This window comes from Schistocerca nitens, chromosome 4 (assembly GCF_023898315.1).
Source record: "Schistocerca nitens isolate TAMUIC-IGC-003100 chromosome 4, iqSchNite1.1, whole genome shotgun sequence".
NCBI classification, from domain to species: Eukaryota; Metazoa; Arthropoda; class Insecta; order Orthoptera; family Acrididae; genus Schistocerca; species Schistocerca nitens.
In genome coordinates, this window is record NC_064617.1 from 660022982 (window position 1) to 660048667 (window position 25686).

Consider the following 25686-nt stretch of genomic DNA (forward strand, 5'->3'; position numbering starts at 1 on the left):
TCTGTGTACAATTCAAATATTGTATCAGCGTTTGACGAATTCCGTGACGCACTGCTAGGATTTTTTTATCCTTTTCCTTTTTTTTGATCCAACAGTCTTCTGACTGATTTGGTGCTGCACATCACGAATTCCTCTCCTGTGCCAACGTTTTCGTCTCATAGTAGCAGTTCTAGCCTACGTCCTCAAATATTTGCTGGATATATTCCAATCTCTGTCTTTCTGTGCAGTTTTTACCCTCTACAGCTCCATCTGGTACTATGGCAGTTATTCCCCGATGTCTTAACAGATGTCCTATCATCCTGTCCCTTCTTGTCAGTATTTTTCATATGTTTCTTTTCTAGCCGAATCTGAGGATTATCAATCCACTTAATTTTCAACATTCTTCTCTAGCGCTACGTCTCAGAGGCTTCGATTCTCTTCTGCTCTGGTTTTCCTACAGTCCATGTCTCACTATCATACAATTCTGTCCTCAGAACGTACATTCTCAGAAATTTCTTCCTCAAATTAAGGCCTATGTTTGATGATAGCAGACTTCTCTTACCCAAGAACGCCTTTCTTGACAGTGCTAGTTTGCTTTCTATGTCCTCCTTCCTCTGTCCGTCATGGGTTACTTTGCTGCCTAGGTAACAGAATTCCTTAAATTCACGTACTTCGTGATTCCCAATTCTGATTAAGTTTCTCGGTGTTCTCATTTCTGCTGCTCCTCATTCCTTTCGTCTTTCTTCGATTTACTCTCGATCCATATTCTTTGTTAGACTGTTCACTCCATTCATCACATGATGTGATTCTTCTTCACCATCACTGAGTATAGCAATGTCATCAGCAAATCTTATCGTAGGTATCCTTTCACTTTGAACTTTTGTTGAACCTGTTCCAATGTATAGATCGAACAGCAGGGGCGAGAGACTGCATTCGTGTCCTGAACCGACTTTAACCGGAGCAATTCCTTCTAGGTCGACCACTCGTATTATTCCCTCTTGGCTCTTGTACACTTTGTATTTTATCCGTCTCTGCCTATAACGTATCCCTATTTTCCTTAGGACTTCGAACATGTCCCACCTTTTTACATTATCGAACACTTTCCAGGTCGACAGATCCCATAAACGTGTCTTGATTTTTTCCTCAGTCTTGCTTCCATTATCAATCGCAACATCAAACTGCCTCTCTGATGCTTTACCTTTCCTAAAGCCAAACTGATCGCAATCTAATAGATCCTCAATTTTCTTTCCCTTTCTTATGTATGTTGATCTTGTCTCACACTTCTTGGCTCTAGCTGCCTTCGTAATGTGTGGTGCTATGTTGCCACTTTCCTACACACCAACGATAATAGGCGTTTTGTTGCCGCTGATTTGCCAATGATTTCAGAAATTCTGATGAGATGTTATCTGTCCATTCTGCTCTAGTTTATCTTAAGTCGTCCAAAACGTTTTTTAAATTTTGATTCTAATAGTGGATCCCTTATCTCTTCACTATCGACTTCTATTTCTTCTATCATGTCATCAGAGAAGTCTCCCCCCTCCTAGAGGTCACATCCGCTCCCTCTTCTGCGTTTAAGAGTGGAATTCCCATTGCACTCTTAATGTAAACCTCCCTTGCTTTTAATTTCACCGAAAGTTGTTTTCACTTTTCTATATGCTGAGTTAGTCCTTCGGACAATCATTTCTTTTTCGATTTCTTCACATTTTTCATACAGACAATTCACCGGCCCGATGACCTCAGCAGTTTGGTCCATTAAGATCTTACCTACCACAATTCTCCTTGACTTCCCTCCTCTTCCTGTTTATTTCGTTCCTATGCGACATGTATTTTTGTGTTCCTGAATTTCCTTGAAAATTTTTGTATTTCCTTCTTTCGTTGGTCAACTGAAATATTTCTTTAGTTATCCATGGTTTCTTTGTAGTTGCATTCCCTGTACCTACGGTTTCCCTATCCAACGTTTGTGATTGCCCTTTTTAGAGATGTCCATTCCTCTTCATCTCAATTGCTTACTGAGCTATTCATTATCGCTGTATCTATAGCGCCAGAGAACTTCAATCGTGTCTCTTCATTCCTTAGTACTTCCATATGCCACTCCTTTGCGCATTGATGCTTCCCAATTAGTCTGTTAAACTTCAGCCTTCTCTTCATCACTACTACATTGCGATCTGAGTCTGTATCTGCTCCTGGGCACATCTTACAATCCAATATCTGATTTCTTTCTCTACCTGACAATGATGTAATCTAACTGAAATCTTCCCGTATCTCTCGGTCTTTTCCAAGTATACCTCTTCCTTTTGTGATTCTTGAGTGGAATATTCGTTAATACTAACTGATATTTATTCAAACTCAATTAGTCATCCTCATCTCTCGTTCCTGCTAGCAAGCCCATTTTCTGCAGCATCCCTTTCTTCTACTCTACTCCCTACAACCGCATTCAAATGCCCCACGACATTAGATTTCATCTTCCTTTTGTACTGATGCCCGTTCAATATCCTCATATACTTTCTCCAACTCTTCATACTCAGATTGTGACGTCAGCAGGTATACCTGACCTATTGTTGTCGTGTTGTTTGATTCTGATGAGAACAACCCCATCGCTGAACTGTTGACAGTAACTCACTCTCTGCCTTGCTTTGCTTCATAGCAAATCCTACTTCCGTTGAACAATTTTCTGCTGCTGTTGATATTATCCTACACGCCTCTGACCAGAAATCCATGTCTTCTTTCCACTTCACTTCACCCCCTTCCCCCCCCCCCCCCCCTTCCCAAGTATATCCAGACTGATCCTCTGTATTTCGCTTTTCAGACATTCCCCGCCACGACTCGTAAAACGTTGTCATTTCGTTGGTTATTCAGTCTTTTTCTCATTGTTACCTTCCCCTTGGCAGTCCCCTCGCGAAGATCCGAATGGGGGACTATTCAATAATGTTTTGCCAAAGGAGAGATCATCATGAAACTTTTTCAGTTACATACCCCATGTCTTGTAGATACATAGTCTTTACGTGCCATTAATTTAATGGTTTCCATTGCCTTCTGCATCGTCATGCCATTCAGCATCGCTGATTCTTCTCCCTTGTGGGATCAGTTTCCTATCGCAAGTGCAATATACTGCCGTGAACCTCTTTGACAAGGCCGTTGGCAGAACAGGGTGGTTTTTATGCCGGACGTCATCGACCGCCTTTGCTGGTGTTTTATATTCAAAATTTAGGTAGTGTTGTGTTTCGTACCAGGGACCTAGAACGTTTTGATTACTAGTCAAAGACGTAACGGAGATGCTCTGGGAACTTAAATGAGAGTCGTTGGAAGAAAGCCGGTGTTCTCTTGAAACTAAGTTTGGTAAATTGAGAGAACCGATATTCTAGGAAGATTATGCGACTATTCTACTGCCACCATTGTATTGTAAAAAACACGTAAAAATGCGCATCCAGAGGAATAAAGACTATTTTCTCCACATGCAGGTCCGATTGGGAGAAGTTATAAAATCCCTGACACTCGTATGAATTACCCCAATATACAAAGTACATATATTGATGTGGAGGTCGAGATCAGTAAGTTTTTGTTTTATCCTAGCACTTGGCATGACTGAGTTAATTTGTTAGCTACAGTGACAGTAAAATGCTACCTTTTCTTCGTCCAGAACACGATACAAAATGTTAATCTTGAAGCAAGAAAATGGTTCGCCTCAGGACATACACCGTCCGTCCAAAAAGTACCTATTCTAATTTTATTCTTGGCTTACAAGCGACGTCAGAGCAGTAACTAAGGTAGCATCTAGAACAAACAACTGTAAACAACAGATGTGCATTCGACCAGTCAGTAGTGAGCAGGCAGTATAAAGCATGGACCTGTAGCCGCAGTGTGTTAACGTCGTTGCGTCAGAAATCTCAACGGAGCGATATCTCTAAAACCAATTGTTCAAGACATTTTCCAGAATGTTTTCAAGAAGGGAAAAGTATGTGCAAAGTCTGCCCCTCATTCCTTGGCTCACGAACATATACAACTAAGTGTGAGACGCCTGGAACTACCTGATTTAAATGCAAATCGCGAACATTTCTTTTAAAATCTCTTATGTAAGTTGGTGTTAACAAAACGAACCCACCAGAAAACGAAAAACTAACATGATTTATCAACACTTTGAAGACGTAACAGACGTTCAAGCCAATGTGACGCGGGATTTGAACATCATCGCGTAGGAGGACTTTTCTGACACTTTAACTTGACTGCATGTACTTACTGCGCTTTACAACCAGATCTTGGATTATGTAGAACGCCTGAACCATTACACCACAAGCTTAACTTTTCTCTCTCTCTTTTTCTTTATTAATCCAGTCTAGAGACGGGACACGTTCCTATTCATATCATTCAGTTTTATAAATAACAACTAGTGCCCTCAACATTTCATAGACGCTCATAATCGGAAAAAAGGGAAGCGGCCTATATGTCCACACCTTACTGTTAATTTAAATATTTGAAGTGAACTGAGGCAGGAAATTAGTCTTTCGAAGACAACACTTCATTATTCAGTACACAACCATTACGAAATGTGCTCCCCTTTGAACTTCTCAAGAGACTTGCGAGGGGCTGGATGAAAGTCATATCGTTGTTGCTGTACTGAATAGATGAGATGTCTGTAGCCAGAACTAAGTTCTGATTCGCTTCATTTACTCACTAGTATAGGACACTGGGCAGCTCTGGCAACAATCTCCAATGTAATAACTGAGCGTCAAACGCGTTTAACGTCTGAAGTTAGTCTACATAGCCGTGAAATTTCTGGAAACATCCCCAAGGCTGTGGCTAAGCCATGTCTCCGCTATATCCTTTCTTTCAGGAGTGCTAGTTCTGCAAGGTTCGCAGAAGAGCTTCTGTAAAGTTTGGAAGGTAGGAGACGAGATACTGGCAGAAGTAAAGCTGTGAGTACCGGGCGTGAGTCGTGCTTCGGTAGCTCAGTTGGTAGAGCACTTGCCCGCGAATGGCAAAGGTCCCGAGTTTAAGTCTCGGTCGGGCACACAGTTTTAATCTGCCAGGAAGTTTCATATCAGCGCACACTCCGCTGCAGAGTGAAAATCTCATTCTGGAGCCATGAAATTGATTCTATAAGCTTAAATACTTCAATAAGGCATAATTAAACACTCGTAGCGAACCCTAGTGCCATTTGTCACGCTAAATAGCCTCTAAGCCAGATACCGTGAATTTGTTTTTCTGTTCTGCATGAGTTCACAGCATTGACGACAGAGTGTATATCAAGCACGTACCCATTTTTTAGTGAGTCGTTACTGAATTCCTGCTGGGATACGAATTATTGTCTTTTCTCTTATAAGCATATTCTTCTATTATTAATCCATTACTAGATACTTAGCAGGCCCACGCTAATATCTGATTTTCATAATCGGGCACAGAATTTATCAACTGATGTGGAATTAACCTTCAGAGGATAAGTCTATGTTTCCGATTTTTTTTGTGGGTGCTATAACAGAGATAAAGGGAATGGGAGGGGAGGGGGGGGGGGGAGACTGATCACATGCTGGACAAAGTGTCTCATAGACTGAGGTCAAATTTGTACAGAATTACTGGATACTAAAACTGAATATTTGAAACAATGGAGTTAATAATCGGAAAAAGAATATTTAAGTTTAGTGACAACTTATGCTCTTAGCAGTTGTTTGAACGGAAAATCGACAGTCTCACTCACGAACTGCAAAGACGCATGCTGTGTGTTTTAGAATGAAACAGAAAGTTGGGACCTATCAGCTAGTTCCTATATACCTCCACGTTTCATAAAACAAAGACTTCATATAGCGCTGATGTAAAAAATCTACCCTCTCAGATACGGCGGTAGTGCTAGACATGGAAGAGGTGCTCTCCCTCCTAAGACAACAATGGGGTTAGGGATCCTTTTCTTCATGTGGTCAAAGACATGACTGCTGAAGTGAAAACGACGTAGTGCACCGACGTGTTGAAATCACTTTCATTTGCGGAGAAGAGGTAGAATCTCCAGCAAATGTCACGACCCCATTTGAATAAATGCTAGGTGACGTGCACCATTCAAACAGAAAGGGCGTATTAGCTGGTCCTGTACAGTTCCAGCGAACAGGCTGAGAATATTTGATGATGATAAGCCGCGATGCAAAATCCGGACAAGCCACATTTTACAGGGCGGGCAGCTGGGATACATGCTGGAAGAGAGTCTATGAGGTTCTGGAAGATACCGACAGGTATGCCGAGCCATGCCGTGCCGTGAATGGCGTCAACTGCCCGATCCACATGGTCCCATAGATTTTCGATGTCGTTTTAATCCGGTGAGTTTGATGGCCAGAGCAGTACAGTGGTCTCCGAACCACGTACGTACGCTGCGAGTGGTGTGACGCGTTGCATTGTCCTGTTGGTGTATGCCATCATGCAGAGGAAAAAGACCATGTAGGAGTGAAGGTGGACGCCAAGAATCGACGCATGCTTGAGTTGATCCACTGTCTTCCAGAATGTCGAGATAATACAGAGAATAACTTCGGGCCCGGAAACTTCCAAGATTGTTGCAAGGTGTTTGCTTTCGGAAAACCTTCAGACGCTTCACCCGAAGACGTCAACGGCCATCTATCCGATGGAGCAAAAAGTTTGCTTCATATGAAAAGGCCACCTGTCGCTACTCACTGGATGTCCAGTTGCGGTATTGGCGTGCAGATACCAGCCTTCGTCGCAAACGAACAGCTGTCAGCGTGGGTGCAAAATCAGGAGCCTGCTGTGGAGGGCCATACTTCCAATTAAAGTTTGCTGAGCGGTCTTTGAAGTGACACTGTTGGGAGCCCCTTGGTTGATCTGGTGCGGTCGGTTGCTCAACAGTTGCACGTGTATTCACCCATAATCCCCGCAGGCATCCTTCACCCCTGTCTCAGGCCAGTGGTGCACCACAGTTGCTTCGGCACCGGTTTGGATAGCGCCATTTTGCCATGCATGGTATACTTTAACCATAGTGGTACGCGGGCCGTTTACAAACGAAGCCGTTCCGAAAATGCTTCTATCCTTGTCCCAAGAGCTAATGATCATGCTCTTTTGGACAACAGATAAATAGCTCCGCTTCGCACCACAACAACGTCTGCACTGTTTTCCGCGATCGTCCGACGCCCTTTATGTACTGCTAATGCTGCCACCTGCCCTCTGTGAGTGTTTATTGCACGTTGACGTCACATTAGTGTGTCTGGATCGTTTAATAGACTTCTCGTAACACGAGGAATGCTCTTTCTTTCTGTGCTCGTCTGATTCTTATTTCCTCCTTGCTTCATTCGACATGCGACCTTTTTTTTTTAAGTTAGCAAAATTACTTCACTTTATTTGTCACCTGGTTCTCAATTTCCATGTAAAGTTTATAACCTGTCTCATTTCTGCTACTCCTCATGACTTTCATCTTCTTTTGGTTTACTCTGACCCAACATCATATGCACAGTAGATTGTTCATTCCTTTCAGCAGGTCTCGTAGCTTTTCTTCACTTTCAGTAAGGGTAGTAACGCCTTCAGAGAATCTTATCAGTGATGCCCACTTACCCAGAATTTCAACCGCACTCCTCAGCCTACTTTTATTTCCGTCATTACTTCCTCAAAATGGTTCAAATGGCTCTGAGCACTATGGGACTTAATTGCTGAGGCCATCAGTCCCCTAGAACTTAGAACTACTTAAACCTAACTAACCTAAGAACATCACACACATCCATGCCCGAGGCAGGATTCGAACCTGCGACCGTAGCGGTCAGGCGGTTCCAGACTGTAGCGCCTAGAACCGCTCGGCCACTTCGGCCAGCCTTGCTTCCTCAGTGTGCAGTTTAAACAATAGAAGAAAAAGATCTCACTTCTCTCCTAGCATTATATTCTTATTATTCTCCCTTATGCTTCGAATGTGTTGTACATTACTGGCTTTTCTTTGCAGCTTTTACCTATTCCACTGATAGTTTCGAATACCTTCCAGAATTTTACACTGTCTAACGCTGTTTCTTCATCGATAAATCCTATAAAAATGTTTTGAATTCTTTAAAGTCTTGTTTCTATTATCAAGTGCATCGTCAGAACCTATCCTAAAGCCAAAGTGATCGTCGTCTGTCCACAATTCTTTTTGTTTCTTCTTTCGGCAACTTATTCCTGATGAATCCTAATCTGTCTACATCAATTAATGCTTATATTGATATGATGCAATATCCATCTCACCAGATATGCATACCTACTTTCATTTTCACTTCACTGACCTCCGGAAAACGAGCCTTTACACTTCCCTTTTCAGATTTCCTACCTTCCTTCCCACTTCAGACTTCTGGCAATGCACGCTCTGCCTCTCAGAATGTTACCCTTTGGTTGATTATTTAGTTTTTTTATCATGGTGATCTCCTCTATGGCAATCCCCTACCGAAGATCCGAATGGTCACCTCTCTCCATGCAGTCCCTTACTGGAGATCCGAATGGGAAACTACTATCGGGTTTTCATTACAGAGACTCGAGTGTAAGAAATCTAATATGCCTACCGCAAAATGAGTTATAACAATATTTTTGTCTTGTTCTTCGTTCCATAAACAGACATATGGCCGGGAGAACGGTTTGCTGACCAGATGCCCCTCCATATCCGCATCGTGTGACGCCTGTTGGGTGAGGATGATACGACGTCCGGTTGGTACCGTTGGGCCTTTATGGCCGGTTCGGGCGGAGTTAGTTAATTATGAGTTAAGCTACATGGAGCAATTTGATTTTGAAGTTCAATGTATATTTTTTGTTATAGATTTCAGTAAGGAATATCTGTCTTTCGGCATCTTCGCTACGAATTGCTCACTTCAGCACCTGAACTGTATTTGTCCCTGAGAATAGCAGTGGGCGCAAACAGCTCTTCTTTCCTTTTCCTGTTTTAGAGGACAGGAAATGCAAAACATTACAAGAAAGTAATAATTTATTCGTTTTCATGACGTACATAAAATAACATTTTTCTTCATCATTTGTGTGAATGACTTGTAAGAAACTTCAACTGACGGACAAAAACATAATGACAAGCGACTAAAGAGTGTGTTGTCCACCTCTGAAATGCAATACAATACGATTCTCTGTGGCAAGGATCCTACAAATTCTTCATAGGTTTCCAAAACTTATGGCAACAGGTGCCTACGCACATGTCAAGCATTTCCCTTAAATTACGGGCTGGTGGTTTTTACAGCACGGAATTGGTACCCGAGAAGGTCCCAGTCCCGTTGCATCGGGTTCAGAACAGAGCGAATATAGTGGCCTAGACATCAACAAGAACTATCATGCTCCTCAAAGCACTGTAGCATGATTCTGACCTTGTAACACGCCGTAAGGTACCATCGCCGTCGGGGTAGACATCAACACTAAAGGGAAGCAACTGGTCTGCAGTAACGTTCACTTGGCTCACATCTTTCGCGGTGCCTTTAGTTATGCCACAGGTTATGCAGGAGCCAAGATAAAAGCTCCCCGTAGCGTAAGAGAGGAAACACTGGCCGACGTCCGTCGTTCGGTGCATGTTTCAAGCAGCCGTTCGTCTGGATGACGGGTATCCACACATGACGTGGTGTAACAAGAAACATGGTACACCGACCAGGCGCCATCTATCCATTGATGATATCTGGTCAACACTGGGACCTTGAAGACACGTAGGGCCATTATATGAGGTGCCCATATTCAACAATATAAACTGAATGTAGTCCTACGAATCAGTCTACCTGCACTGGCACTCTACGCCTCGTCAGGTCTGCCACAGATCTTCGCTTATCCTGCTTTACCGAGCGGGCAGCTTCCGATCTCGACGTTCTGTGATGATACGTTGACGTCCAGCCTGCTGCCGCCTTGATGTGTTTTCACCGTTCTTTAACCTACTTTCCATAGATAATCAATACAATAGATAGCGGTAATCCAACCAACTTCGCTGTTTCCGAGATGCCACCTGCTGTAAAAGCCTGCTCCTCATCAAAGTCGTCTGCTACCGATTTAGTCAATTTACCCCTTTGGATGCCTTACAACGAGTACTGGGTGCCTCACTGTGACTCATAGGTGATGGGACGTGACGACCAGTGGAAAAATATGGATTCATCATCGCTGAAAACAAGGATGCACCTGTGATCGGGGTGTGGTGCTATCAGATTATGCTCGTAAGGGGCAAACCGTACGGGAGCGTAGCACAGAGAAATCGTGTCGACCGTATGGAAGGCTGTCAATACCAAGCGTTGTAGAAGTTGTGCCAGGGGATGATTTTCCTCTACGTTAACACCCCAACTCACTCAGCACATGACACAGACGCACACTCTGCTTATCTGGGCCGTCAGATTTTCCATCCCCCTATCGCCCCCTTTTTCTGCTGAAATCGCACCTAATTTCTTCCTCTTTCCACGGATTAAGAAGCCACTGTTTGGCAGGCAATAATAATCATGTGATTTTTCGTGGTGCAACGTTTCTTCAAAAATCAAAACGGGAACTCCTACAACCAGCGACTCAACCATGCCAGCCATAATTGGGAAAACTGCGTTACATTGAAGTGTGACTATGTAGACAAGGGCTAACACTTTCAATGTTTCATTGATGCAGTTTGAATTTTTGTAGAGTAGTCCTAATAAGGCAACGGCCTTGCCGCAGTGTATACACCGGTTCCCGTGAGATCACCGAAGTTAAGCGCTGTTGGGCGTGGTCGGCGCTTGGATGGGTGACCATCCAGGCCGCCATACGCTGTTGCCATTTTTCGGGGTGCACTCGGCATCGTGATGTCAATTGAGGAGCTACTCAACCGAATAGTAGCGGCTTCGGTCAAGAATACCATCATAACGACCGGGAGAACGATGTGCTGACCCCACGCCCCTCCTATCCGCATCCTCCACTGAGGATGACACGGCGGTCGGATGGTCCCGGTAGGCCACTCGTGGCCTAAAGACAGAGTGCTTTAAAACTCCTAATGAAGATCCACCTCTACAAGGATGGCTCAAATAGTCGGTTTCAATATGACCCATGCCGGCACTCACCTGAAGTAATTTCCGGAAACTGCGGAAAACAAAACTCAGGATGGTCAGAAGGGAACTAGAGCTCCCAAATTCAAGGACACGTTGTTTAAAACAATGCAGTGTCATTCGGTTCGCAATAGTGTTTCAAAGAAGTTATCTCTTACTACACAATGTTTTTCACTAATTCAGAAGGAAACAATTTTGTGCAGATTCGAAGTAGATATACGATTTTCCTAGACTTAGCAATTTCACTGTTAATCTTTATTGTTTTTATTTTAGTAATTATATAAAATCGCCTTTTCCTCACAGCTTCACTCACATCAATACATATATTGCACCCTCCTCCCCCTCTCTGTTGGCATTTTTTCATCTCTCTCTTTGTTCACCCAATTCTCTCTGTCTCTTCAGCTTCTCCTCTCCCTCTCTTTATCGATTTCCTTCATTTTCTCTGATCACATCTCCCTCCTTCTCTGTGACCATATCCTCCTCTCCCTCTCTCCATCTCCACATCCCTTCTTCCTTTTCTGCCTGCCCACTACCCCTCTATACCTTCCACCTGCCTCATTCATCTCTCCTTCCTCCCCTCTCTCTGTCCATTTCTTCCTCTCTCCTCATTCAATCTCAGCCTGTCTCCAGCCATGGTCATCACCACATGTGGCTCCTGCAATACAGTTCAATAAAGCTTGCCAATATTACTCTTGCCTGTCATGCAGGGCAGGCCACACATTAGGGGCTTGAAAATCATTTACCATGAGGCATGCTGTTTCATACCAGATTTGGCTGAAATCGATCCAGGGGCTTGGGAGGAGATCCCAGACGTACACACTTATACATATTTTCACTGTTTTATATATGTAACAGATTTTAAATAAATAATGATACATAAATAAGAACAATAAAGTGTAGCCTTGGAACTGGTATTTATTGGGAAAAATGTATCTGTAATGTAAAAAGCTAATGTTACACTGTTCATTTTTTTCAATCCACTTTGATTCTTATGCTTTCAGTGAGGATGGCAGTGTCATCAACAAATCTTATCACTGGCATTCTTTCACTATAAATAGTAATCATACTTAATGAAACTTTCTGTTGTTTCCTTCATTGTTTCTTCTATATATAGGATGAACGCTGGAGGACATAGACCATTTCCATTCCTTACGACATTTTTACTATGAGGATTTCTTTCTTAGTCTTCCATTCTTATTTTTTTCCTTCTTTTTTCTTACAAATATTGAAGATTACTCACCTTTCTGCATAGCATATATCTATTTTTCTGAGGATTTCAAACATCTTGCATCCTTCCTATGAAAGCGTCTTAGTTTTTTCTTAAATCTTGCTTCTGTTGTGTAGTACGAAGTCAGATATTAGAAACTGTTCTCCATTTACCTACGTTATCCATACCTTATGGTACTTGACTGGGAGCCTTCCAAAGTCTTTCAAACTGTGACTCTTGACTCTTTCACTGGACACTATGTATCTTCCAAATGGACACCCATTTCATCATACATTACGTTATTAGATAGATTCTGCCCTTTGCAGAGTTCCTCATTGCAGTCTTCCCATCCCTCCATTATCACTTAAACGCACTTTCTATTGTAATCTTAATTCTAATGCACTTGCTTTTAGTTTCTTATAAAGTTGTTTCGGATTTTACAAAGATGTTTTGGCTTTTGTATATGTTGAATCTGTTCTTCAGATCATCATTTCATTTTCACTTTCTTCACATTTTTCCAGTGGAATTTTCGCTTAAGCTTCTTTACATTTGATATCCGTTTCTATTACTAGGAGTTTATAAAGATTTTTATATTTTCTTCTTTCTACGGTCAGTTGAAGTATATCTCCGCTAACTCATTGTTTCTTTGAAGATACTTTTCTTATACATATATTAGTATACATGTACATATTATCTTGTGTTTTGTATTTTCGAGATGTCCATTCCCTCTGAACACGACTACTAACTGTGCTGTTGAATACTGCATTATCTACAGCCGCAGAGAACTTTGAGGAGCTTTAGCTTGCTACATCCTTGTTTACTCATCATTTCTATTGATACTCGTAAGCTTCAGACTACTCTTCATCATCTCTCTGACACTGGGCACGTCCCACAATCCTATGTCTAATTTGATAATCTGTATCTCCCCATCATATGATCAAGCTGGTTCTTCCTGCGTCCTGACCTTTTCAAGTAAACTGCCTTTTGAGATTTTAAACAACATACTTACTGTTACTAGCTTAAATTTGTTTCAGAACCTAAGGACACTTTCTCCTTTCACATTGCTGTTTCACACTGCGTTCTCCTCCTTCCACTACTCCTTCATCTCCCTCGTCCGCAGCTCGTGGTCTACTGGCTATTGTTGCTGCCTCTGGAACACTGGCCCCTGCGTTAGATTCCCGGCCGGGTTGGGGATTTTCTCTGCTCGGGGACTGGGTATTTCAGCATTTTGAAATTTTCTAGCTCCTACCACTTTCAGAAATTCCAAATTGCAACTTTTGTTTTGGTCACATCGACCTTGAAGTCCCCTCCCAGAGAGCCGAACGACGAACTAATCCGGGATCTATTGCGAATAGTTTAATGGTGCAAAATTTTCAATAAAAAACCCAATTTCTGTGAACACATGCAGTGGTTTCCATTGATTTCTTGATATCACTGATCTGGTTTAACGGCAGTTTCCCATTCGGAAATTGCTGACCTGAACCTCTAATTGCCCTTCTGTCCTCTTTAGAAAAGATAGTTTGCGAAGTAAGGGGAACTCCTCTGCTGGAAATCTGCTGCAGGCATGGCAGATACATTTTATCCAAAATTTAATCAGTAGCTGGGATAGTACCCAGTTCTAGTTCTTTTTGGATGGTAGTTGAATATCTTCCCCTGTAATATAGGGCAACATACAATTGGAGGTGACATTGTATTTCTGTCACAGACAGCAAAGGACTTGGAAGAGCAGTTGAACGGAATGGACAGTGTCTTGAAAGGAGGATATAAGATGAACATCAACAAAAGCAAAACGAGGATAATGGAATGCAGTCAAATTCAGTCGGGTGATGCTGAGGGAATTAGATTAGGAAATGGGACACTTAAAGTGGTAAAGGAGTTTGGCTATTTAGGGAGCAAAATAACGGATGATGGTCGAAGTAGAGAGGATATAATATGTAGACTGGCAATGGCAAGGAAAGCGTTTCTGAAGAAGAGAAATTTGTTAACATGAAGTATTGATTTAAACGTTAGGAAGTCGTTCCTGAAAGTATTTGTATGGAGTGTAGCCATGTATGGAAGTGAAAAATTGACGATAAATAGTCCGGACAAGAAGAGAATAGAAACCTTCGAAATGTGGTGCTACAGAAGAATGCTGAAGATTAGATGGGTAGATCACATAACTAATGAGTAGGTATTGAATTGGGGAGAAGAGGAGTTTGTGGCACAACTTGACTAGAGGAAGGGATCGGTTGGTAGGACAAGTTCTAAGGCATCAAGGGATCATCTATTTTGTATTGGAGGGCAGCGTGGCGGGTGAAAATCGTAGAGGGAGACCAAGAGATGAATACACTAAACAGATTCAGAAGGATGTAGGTTGCAGTAGGTACTGGGAGATGAAGAGGCTTGCACAGGATAGAGTAGCATGGAGAGCTGCCTCAAACCAGTCTCAGGACTGAAGACCGCCACAACAACAACAACAACAACAATTGGAGGCGCGCCAGGTTCTTGTTTGCTTGACTTAAAATGGGTAAGAGACTTCATATACTAGTGAAATACCTTAGAAGTAGAAGAAGCACACCAAAAACTGATGTTTGACTACTGACTAGCTGTAAGAAATCATACATACATCATGGTTATTGAAGAGATATTGAGAAATATTATGTGGCTCGATAAGAACAATTTTTGTCTGTCAGACAGTTGTATTAGATATGTGTTAGGTTAATTCTCACTCATACAAAGGAACGAATCGATTATGGCACAGTTTACGGCAGAATAGAAGGGGAAGGATATGGTACCTTCTAGCATTCAAAAAAGTGCGGCGGAGTAGGGTCTAAGGTGCTGAACTCGTCTTCGGCTTGGCAGCGGTTAAAATTCACATCAAGCCGTCCAAATTTTGCTTTTCCATTGTTTCCTTAAATCGCGTAAGGTAAATACTGTGGTGATTTCCGTTGAAGAAAAAAAGGTACGGCCGACATTCCATTCCCTCCTTGGTCATACGGAACTTTTGTTCTTTCTTTAATCCCGGCATATTCAGTATGACATTATATCTTTCTTTCGTCCACTACTCATGGGTTCATTCCCTGTGGTGTGTACGCATATCCTCCAGTGATCGCTCCTGTCCACAACGTAAGTCCATCACCACGAAATCCGTAAGTTCCGAAACAAAGGTGGTTTTGAAGCAAGAAACTGCCGAGTAACGACTTTCTCAACAATACCTCGTGTCTAATAGTTTGAAGCATCGTTATGCGAGTCAAAAATATCATCAAAAACTGATAGTCCCCTGGATATTTTCTTTTTTCATAGTAAACCCATGAAGTTCCAGAAAATCCACTGAAATATGAGCGTTCCGAATATTAGAGAGTAAAATACGGCTGCGGTTGGTGGGATGACGACCATTCTGGATCACTATACTTTAGTGATGTTAGTCGGAAGAAACGCCGGGCGTAAACGGTAGTCACTTTCATGAAGATGGCTACGGCCTCTTCTGTTTCATACAGCGCCTTTCCGTTTTTCGAGAACCTCTGCAAGATAGGTACAGTATATCGCTTGTCAATTACTTTATTCGTAAGGACCAACAATGGCTTCCAAATGAGATTACTTCTGTTTCCCTAATGCGTCACGTTGCTTGAAACAGATATCACAATTGTGGAATTAGGAATTCCTACCTTACGCTGAAGATGGCCACTTTCTATCTTACCAGTGGCTCAGCATGCCACGGATTCCGGTTAATTAGATAATAATGTTTGTGATCTCTCTCTTATTTTCTCTGAGTCAGTGCAGTGCGTACGCATAACAACACAGCTCGGAACACCCGAAGAAGACAACTCCACCGGTCGTCGAAAGATAGTGCATAAAAATTAATCATCAAGTCGGCTGTAAACTTGAAAGCACACCGTCAAGTAATTGGATTGCTGAGCCATTTTACTGTCGTATTGTCTCACATCAGAATAAGCGTGGCAACGAATGCAATGATCGGCATTATTTGAGAAAAGTAATCGGTGTGCTGTTGAATCCTTAGTCCGGTTTTATGTCTGTGTCACCTGTATAACCGAATCCTTAGTCCGGATTTATGTCTGTGTCACCTGTATAACCGTGTTTTATGAACGACAGTCATGAACAGCAGTTAACTAAAATGTCGCATTTTTAACATAGATGGTTCTAGATGGTACAATATCTTTTGTCCTTATATGAGAGTAATAATTTTTCTTTTTTTTTAACACGTTCTAGCGCAGCTGTTTATATCTAGTACGAAATTAACTGAAAATCTTTTCTAACATCTCATTTTGAACAGCTTCTCTACGCTTTGAATTCTTGACGAGAACTCTTGAATAAGCTGTAATGGAAGTGAGGGCTATGCAATACTGAGGAAACGAAAGAACACAATTTTGAAACACACAGAAGAATGTTCCAGAAGCAGTTATTCACTGTACTGTAAAACTCGTTCCTCAGTTTTACATCTTTTTTTGTAATCCATAATTACAACTATTATGGGTGCAACCTGTAAGACCATTATTCGTTGTTGTAATGTTTTGGTTGTTAATCGTTATTTTCTTTGGAAACAGAATACAATTTGGAGAAACAAAATATTTTTAAGCAATCTGGCCTGATTAAAACACATGTAGGCTACCCGATAACGGTTAGTTTTAAGTTTGTATACTTTCAGTCATGACACTCATTTCACAACACTGGAGGTACAAATTTAACACATTTCCTTCTTAACAACGGCCACAAACAGTCACTTTTAATAGTCGTTAAATATGATTGTAAACCGAACGATTTCCAGCGTTCACGTCTAAATCTTCCACGTCTACAGACTCATGAATATGACTTGTATTCGATTACAACCGCTGAGATTACGAATGACAGTGTGGGGAAAGGATGCCATATTGGAGCACGGAAAAAGGCAAGAATCATGCCGTGCAAGAATCTTCAGTTCACCTGAGAAAAATTCATAATGAAGTGACATACAGAAACAGTTGTAAAAATTAAATAACAAAATTGATAGACATTTTCTAACTACTGTCGAATGTTGTATAGTCTGTAATGTTTGCAGTATGGCACGGTAAATCGCTTAAAGCTTCAAGAGCCAGCAAATATGTTTCGTTGTTTGGTTTAGCTCTATTTTGTTGCTTCCTACAATTTTTTTCTTTCACATGAATAACATCCCAGAGTAGGTTATTTGAGGATCAGTCTCTTTAAGTCTGAGTAAAAGTTAGTGTTGCATGATAGCGGTATTCTACCATAGTTTCATTATTTCAGAAGGTGTCGGAATAAAAATGTATATTTATTTTCTTCGAACATTAGTTGTCATACGTCATCACAATGGATGATTTTCATCGAAGTAACATTTTACGATTCACGACAACTTTCTCGGCGATCTGCACTCAGCTGCTGATTATGCTCTATGCTGTCACTGTTTGCAGCGCTGTCGAAATGTTCAATAAAAGCCAAAATAGCAAAGATAACATCGAATTATTAATTTATTTGACTCTGTACTTTCACATATAGCGAGGTGCACGAATATCAAATACCGGGTGATCAAAAAGTCAGTATAAATTTGAAAACTGAATAAATCACGTAATAATGTAGATAAAGAGGTACAAATTGACACACATGCTTGGAATGATATGGGGTTTTATTAGAACCCAAAAAATATCAAAAGTTCAAAAAATGTCCGACAGATGGCGCTTCGTCTGATCAGAATAGCAATAATTAGCATAACAAAGTAAGACAAAGCAAAGATGATGTTCTTTACAGGAAATGCTCAATATGTCCACCATCATTCCTCAACAATAGCTGTAGTCGAGGAATAACGATGTGAACAGCACTGTAAAACATGTCCGGAGTTATGGTGAGGCATTGGCGTCGGATGTTGTCTTTCAGTATCCCTAGAGATGTCGGTCGATCACGATACACTTGCGACTTCAGGTAACCCCAAAGCCAATAATCCCACGGACTGCGACCTGGGAGGCCAAGCATGACGAAAGTGGCGGCTGAGCACACGATCATCACCAAACGACGTGCGCAAGAGATCTTTCACGCGTATAGCAAAATGAGGTGGAGCGCCATCCTGCATAAGCATCGTACGTTCCATCAGGTGTTTATCAGCCAGGCTGGGGATGATGCGATTCTGTAACATATCGGCATACCTCTCACCCGTCACGGTAGCAGTTACAAAACCAGAATCACGCATTTCCTCGAAGAAAAAAGACCCGATAACGGTAGATGTGGTAAATCCAACCCATACCGTGACTTTCTCGTCGTGCAATGGAGTTTCCACGACAGTTCTAGGATTTTCGGTAGCCCAAATTCTGCAGTTGTGGGCTTCGTTGTTCCACAACACGTTACTCAACCAATCGTCATCTACCGCCATCTTTTGTAACGCCCACACCGCAAATGGCCTCCGCTTCACTAAATCGCCAGGTAACAGTTCACGATGTCGATGGATTTTGTACGGATAGCATCGGAGGGTACGCCTAAGTGCCAACCAAACAGTAGTGTATGGAATGCCGGTGTGACGTGCGACTGCACGAGCGCTGACTTCCCCGTGCATAGACGAACCCGCTATAATGTCCATTCTTCTGAACTGTCTCAGCAGCATTACGCCTTGTGCTCGGTCGGCCACTACGGGGTCTAGCGTCTAAACAACCCGTGGCTTCGAACTTCGAAATCATTCTCGCCACAGCTGCATTTGTCAACGGACCTCTACCCGTTCGAATCCCCTTCCTATGGCGATAGGATCGTAACGCTGAACTAGCACATTCCCCATTTTGATAATACAGCTTCATTAAAAGCGCCTTTTCAGGTAACGTCAACATGCTGCGACTGCTGGCGCATCTGATCCTCTCTCTCATTACCAATCCTTTTATACACGATTGTCATGCGCAGTCACCGACGTTTTGCTGTCCAGCGCCATCTGTCGGACATTTTGTGAACTTTGTTTTTTTTTTTTTTTTTTTTGTTGTAATACAACCCTATGTCATTCCAAGCATGTGTGTCAATTTTTACCTCTCTATCTACATTATTCCGTGGTTTATTAAGTTTTCAAATTTATACTGACTTTTTGGTCACCCTGTACTTGCTACGTTTAGTATGAAATTGTGGATCACTGATTCCAGCATTGTGGAAATATCTGCGAATGTCACAATTCCTTCCTGAGCTGACACGATATATTCCTGCTATTCATATTCAACATGTCTGTGTTGCTTAATTGTTGTGCCTCAGTGTAATGTGTCATTAACTTTGAAAAATTTAGAGCTTTACAAGAGGTGCAAGGCGTAATATTGTCACACTACTCAATACTTATTATGGAGAGTGAGGTAGAAATCCAACGACAAAATTTCGTAGGCTGTGTATTTTGATGCAAGGACTCCGTGGCCTCCAGTGACTTGTTACAGAGTAATAAAGTAAACATGATTCACTCGAAATTGTTACCAGATTTATCTTTGTTTCTGTGGAAATACTTTCACAGCAGTAAAAAGCTTGTAATACGTAATCAACATCAACAAGTAACACGAAGGGATCCGGTTATTCGCGGGCGTCTATCTACAGATGCGAAACCAGTGCCATGTGTTCGCCGTCGGTGCTGGAACAGCTGGACTTAGCCTCCACGAGCCGCTTTTCCATTGCATTCACTGAACCCACAGACGAGAAGCATATGGGTCGATTCTTTAGCAGTAAACTGGTCCATATTGTTGCTGTGTTTCACTTAGCTTACAACTAAGACCCCAGAAAAAACAAACCCGAGATGGGACCGAGCATTACTGAACGCCAGATTTGGGACCAATATAGGCCTTGCAGTTGTCAACAGCAAGACACACACAAAACCACACAGCGTATACCGACAACACTTTGACTGTTGTGTAGATACTTTCAATGCAATACCGATACAAAGGATAAGAAATCAAAAGAAATGTAATTCCTGTGTAACGAGCCACCGAAGACCACGAGTCTCTTACGTAAAAATACTCGCGAATTATCAATAAACAACATACGGCATTTTGTCGGTGGAGTTCTGGTTCACCTTACGTAAGAATTTTTCGCTATATACTGTAAATTCTTTAACAATGAATATGACTAAACGCAACCTGATCGGATTAGTATGTCTAAATTCAAGTTTCTGTAGGGTAACTATGACTGCTTTGAGTTCTGTATCAGGTTTGTGCCATGTATGGTATCTTACATCAAAATATATTGTCTCACATACTAATATATGACAAGTTACTTCCTACATTATGCAGTCAGCCCCAGAGATGTAGTGACAAACTTCGAGGAGTTGTACATGGTGTCTCAAGGCACAAATAAAGGATAGGAGACTGTAGGTGGGCAACAGAGAATCGCATCCACAGGAGACAAGGTCCTTCTACTCCATCTTCTCCATTGGTGATAGTGACGATCAGTCGCAATCACTGAAAAACAAACAACAGTGTGAGGCGTTCCTCCTTAAGGTCCGTTAGCATAGAAAGGACGTTTGCTGCCGAAGGGGTGTCGTAGAGGTAGGCGCCGTTGCTTGTAACTTCGACGCTCTGTAGCGTAACTGGATGACGTTTCCGCACACTATTTCCTATCTTCGATTTGTTCCTCGAGACACCCTGTACAACCCATTGAAGTTTGCCGCAACATTTGTGGGACACACAGTATTTTACTTATATCAAATCATAACCAGATTACAACTTCACTTTTCTATCTGATTGTTCTAAAATGAATAATAAAGCACTGCAGTGAGAACATTTCGGTCGGATTCGGCTGCCTTTGATACTTATAAGCCATTTTCTCTCGAAAATTGCAGAAAATGATGCTAACGAAGCGTTTGGAAAAAGACGTAAAGGAATATTTCGTACAACATGTTGACAGTTTACCCCCAAAACATTCAATGTTCCAACTTTTTTCTTGTTCACAGCCTGTTAAAACGATCTGTACAAATCTAAGGATAAGTCCTTTCAACTGGACTATTCGTTTGAATGACTACTTTATCAAGCTAGTTCCGAGCGTGTGTTCATTCTCAAGATCACAAATCTATGTGGGTACGTCTTCGTCCACATCCACTTATTTTCTCAAGATGTCAACTCTTACTCGGAAGTAGCTAGTAGTGCTTGATAAAGTACTCAGTTGGACGATCAGCTCAGTAGAAACGATATCGTTCTTTTAATATATCAAGGATGTTGTGCCCGCCCAGAAAGACTGAGTTAACTATACAAAAGTAGTTACGTCATAAGATGACTGTCTCTACTAAAGCAGAACTTTCTGGATAACTTAGATATACTGGGTTATTTTTTCCGCCGTGTACAAACTCTAGGGATTAATCGATGAGAGGATACGGAACAAAAAAGGTCTAAGAACTTACATCCGGAAATGCATGGTTTCCATGCAAGGGACCATTTACTCAGTCATACATTGTTACAGAGACTACGGTGTAATACTCGCTGTACCATGGTGCCACAGTTACAGTATGTGTTCAAAATGGTTTCTATGTGCCTCAACGCATGTGTGTACGCGCCGTAGCATACTCTGTCTCACACGTTCACATCGGTCAGCCTGCATCCGAACAGTGGCAAAGACAGCGTGAACACATAGTTCCAATGTATCCACATCTGATATGGGCTTTGCATACACGATACTTCTGAGATATTCCCAAAACCAGAAATCGCAGGGGTTGTGATCCAGTGAACGAGCAGGTCGTGCAACTGGATCCGGTCGTTAACAGGGGAAGTGGGCTGGAGCACCATTATGTAGCATCTACAAAACCCTTCGAATCATCAATGAAATGACTCGTAGTGGTGAAGGGTGCCCTCTACCACCCTCTGTACGGTGGGTTAGGAAGTCTGCGTGTAGATATAGATAAAACCGACCGACAACACCTCTATTTTTTTACGGTATTTACTACTTCTAGTGATTTGTCGTCAATTGTGTAAACGAGTAGTAGTGGATCTCTTTGCCTATTTACCCACAATAAGATACATTTACTAGTTGTTCAGTAGTCAATAAACAGTTTCAAGCTATCCAGAAAAATATTTCCTTTATCAAAATTTCAGTCTAGTATCACAATATTATTTGTAATCTTTTAAAAATAAGATTATGATCCAAGAGTGGAAGCATTACGTTTACTTTCGTTCAGAGTCAACAGCCAATCACTGCAGTAATCATCGACCCCTCGTAGGTGTTTCAGCATTTCGCTGCAATCTTGCAACCATCCTACAGACAGCAGTCTGGTCAGGTAATAGCATCACAGAGCATCTAACGTTGTCCAGTAGACCTCTAATATAAATTGCGCCCTATAACATTCCTTGAGGAACACCCGAAACGACCCTTACGCCTGTCAGTTAAAACTGACGAATTGAGTTCTATCTGCAGGGAAGTCCCTCAAGCAGTCATAGATCTAGTCTGATACTCTGTAAGCTCATATTTTCCTCACTATAAGACAGTGGGGAAATGAGTCCGGAAAGCACATCATCAATCCGAGCATCTTTGTGTACCCTGTCCTGGATTTCATGAACGAAGGAACGAGCTGTAATTTGTTTCAAAGCACAGAGTTATGATCGCGTTTAAGTTGTTTATTTTTATTTTTAGGTGGCCGTTTTTGATCTTTCAATAGATCAGCTCAGGAAACCTTGGCGTGCAGCAGGTCCATCTGTGCAGGTGTGGACAACAATATTCACCATGCATCAATATATGGATCTGAGTGTTCATCGGAGGTAAGGGTATCGGTCCGCAGCTCGTGATCGTGCGGTAGCGTTCTCGCTTCCCGTGGCCGGGTTCCCGGGTTCGATTCCCGGCAGGGTCAGGGATTTTTTCTGCCTCGTGATGACTGGGTGTTTGTGTGATGTCCTTAGGTTAGTTAGGTTTAAGTAGTTCTAAGTTCTAGGGAACTGATGACCATAGATGTTAAGTCCCATAGTGCTCAGAGCCATTTGAACCATTTGAGGGTATCATCTGGAGTGCCCCAGTGAAGTGTGGTAGGTCCAAATGGATCTTGAGCACTATGGGACTTAACTTCTGAGGTCATCAGTCCCCTAGAACTTAGAACTACTTAAACCTAACTAACCTAAGGACATCACACACAACCATGCCCGAGGTAGGTTTCGAACCTGCGACCGTAGTGTTCGCGCGGTTCCATACTGTAGGGCCTAGAACCGCTCGGCCACTCCGGCCAGCGTGGTAGGTCCGCTGTTGTTTTCCATCTACATAAAAGATCTTTTGGATAGGGTGGATAGCAATGTGCGGCTGTTTGCCGATGATGCTGTGGTGTACGGGAAGGTGTCGTCGTTAAGTGACTGTAGGAGGATACAAGATGACTTGGACAGGATTTGTGATTGGTGTAAAGAATGGCAGCTAACTCTAAATACAGATAAATGTAAATTAATGTAGATGAATAGGAAAAAGAATCCGTAATGTTTGAATACTCCATTAGTAGTGTAGCGCTTGACACAGTCACGTCGATTAAATATTTGGGCGTAACATTGCAGAGCGATATGAAGTGGAACAAGCATGTAATGGCAGTTGCGAGGAAGGCGGATAGTCGTCTTCGGTTCACTGGTAGAATTTTGGCAAGATGTGGTTCATCTGTAAAGGCGACCGCTTATAAAACACTAATACGACTATTCCTGAGTACTGCTCGAGCGTTTGGGATCCCTATCAGAGGCGGGCTGCTAGATTTGTTACTGGTAGGTTTGATCATCACGCGCGTGTTACGGAAATGCTTCAGGAACTCGGGTGGGAGTCTCTAGTGGAAAGGAGGCGTTCTTTTCGTGAATCACTACTGAGAAAATTTAGAGAACCAGCATTTGAGGCTGACTGCAGTACAATTTTACTGCCGCCAACTTATATTTCGCGGAAAGACCACAAAGATGATAAGAGAGATTAGGGCTCGCACTCGCATATAGGCAGTCGTTTTTCTCTCGTTCTGTTGGGAGCGGAACAGGGCGAGAAGATGCTAGTTGTGGTACGAGGTACCCTCCGGCACGCACCGTATGGTGGATTGCGGAGTATGTATGTAGATGTAGATCTGCTCACGCCAACGATTCCTGCGGTCATCAGGGAATGTGAGAGCTGAATATGATCTCTTAGAAGATCAAAAACGATATTCTATAAATAAAAACGGACAACTTAAGTGTGATCCCGGCAGTGTGTATTGAAATATCTTGTAATATTGTAAAAATCTGTGTTTTTCCTGGAACAATATTCCAAAAAATTTTGGAGCGAGCTGCGTTTCGCGATATCTTTGTTTACGGAAACTATGTTGGTTTTCATAGTGGAGATTTTTCTTCTCCATAAACGACTTAATCCGTGAGCACAGAACACTAATACCTGAATCGCTAGTACTGTCGCTGAAGCCAAATAATGAAGCTTACCAGAGCGCACAAGCGATGAGTTGACGAAGGAGTCCCATTCTTCCCTGCCGACGAGCTGAGCTAGCTCAATGCGGACCTCGCGGCCCTGCAGGAAGTTGGCCACGGACGCAGCGACTCCGCCGTCTGCAGACATCCCCGTGTCGCCACGCGCCCCCTCCAGCGTGGCACCACCGACTTTGACGAGGCTGACGCCGCGCGCCAGTTCCACGGGACCGTCGCTGTCGGCGATGGCTGCCGCTTGCCGCACCAGACGCAACCCCTGGCAGGTGATGCCGCCCCCGGACTCGGGACACGGCCCCACAGCGTCCATAACTGCGCTCACGACGCCACGTCCCGCCTCCAGTAAGTTATTCTCCAACGCCGCGGGGTCGCCGGTGTGCTGCGCCGAGGCGCCGACCAACAGCGGCAGCAGAAGTGGCAACAACAGGTGTTTGACGACGCGCTTCACTGTGCGCTCGTGCGCGACTGTCATGGTCACCCGGTGCGACTAGGAGGAAGCCGAGGAAAACGCAAATCACGGCGTGCCTGATGGCTGCTCTGCTGTCCGGCGCAGCTGCTGTCCGTCCACTGTCTGCGGAATAATTCGCGGCGGGCTTTTATATGTAGCCCATTAAGAATAGCGCTGACTGCCCGTGGGGGGCGCAAACAGTAGTCAAAGAAAAGGACGTCACAGGAGAGCGCGCAAGCGACTGTGGCAAAACGTACCCCCGTTCCCCCCCTCCGGCGGGGTATCCTCGAAATGGAGCGTGCTGGCCATTCTCCTCTCCCTCGCCGGCGCTAAACTGTAACGGGAAGTACGAAAAAAAAGGACACCTGGAAGAAGGCCAGTAGTTTTAGAATGGTAGCGCGCCGCGTACAAAGAGATGTAATTTACAGGCAATAAAAGCGCTGACGTAGGCAGAAAGGAGATGTACGAATAGCCGAGGCGTAAGAAAGTAATGAGCACTCAGATATATGCCTGTCACCTTCACTAAGGAAACAAAACGCATATGAAACGGCTCCAATCACGAAGTGTAACTCTTTGTGACTTGCCTCGCCTCGTAAAATGTCAGTTAACTACTCCGGCATATATCGGAACGGAATAAACACAAGTTATTCGTTTTATGACCTTCTCCCGTGCCACCTGGAAATCTCACGTTCCTACCCATAAACCAGATAGAAGTTATTTGTTGCACTTCTGTAGGCTGAAAGAGATTTATCCCAC

At 42.8% G+C, this 25686-nt stretch overlaps 1 protein-coding gene across 1 annotated transcript in view; it reads right to left on the reverse strand.

Moving 5' to 3' along the window:
• Positions 1–25041, reverse strand: part of LOC126251745 (uncharacterized) — a 42945-nt gene extending 17904 nt beyond the window's left edge. The window contains exon 1 of the mRNA XM_049952355.1: positions 24483–25041. Within this exon, the coding sequence (XP_049808312.1) occupies positions 24483–24954 (472 nt within the window). The 5' untranslated portion in view covers positions 24955–25041. The remainder of the gene's footprint in view (positions 1–24482) is intronic.
• Positions 25042–25686: the final 645 nt, after the last annotated feature.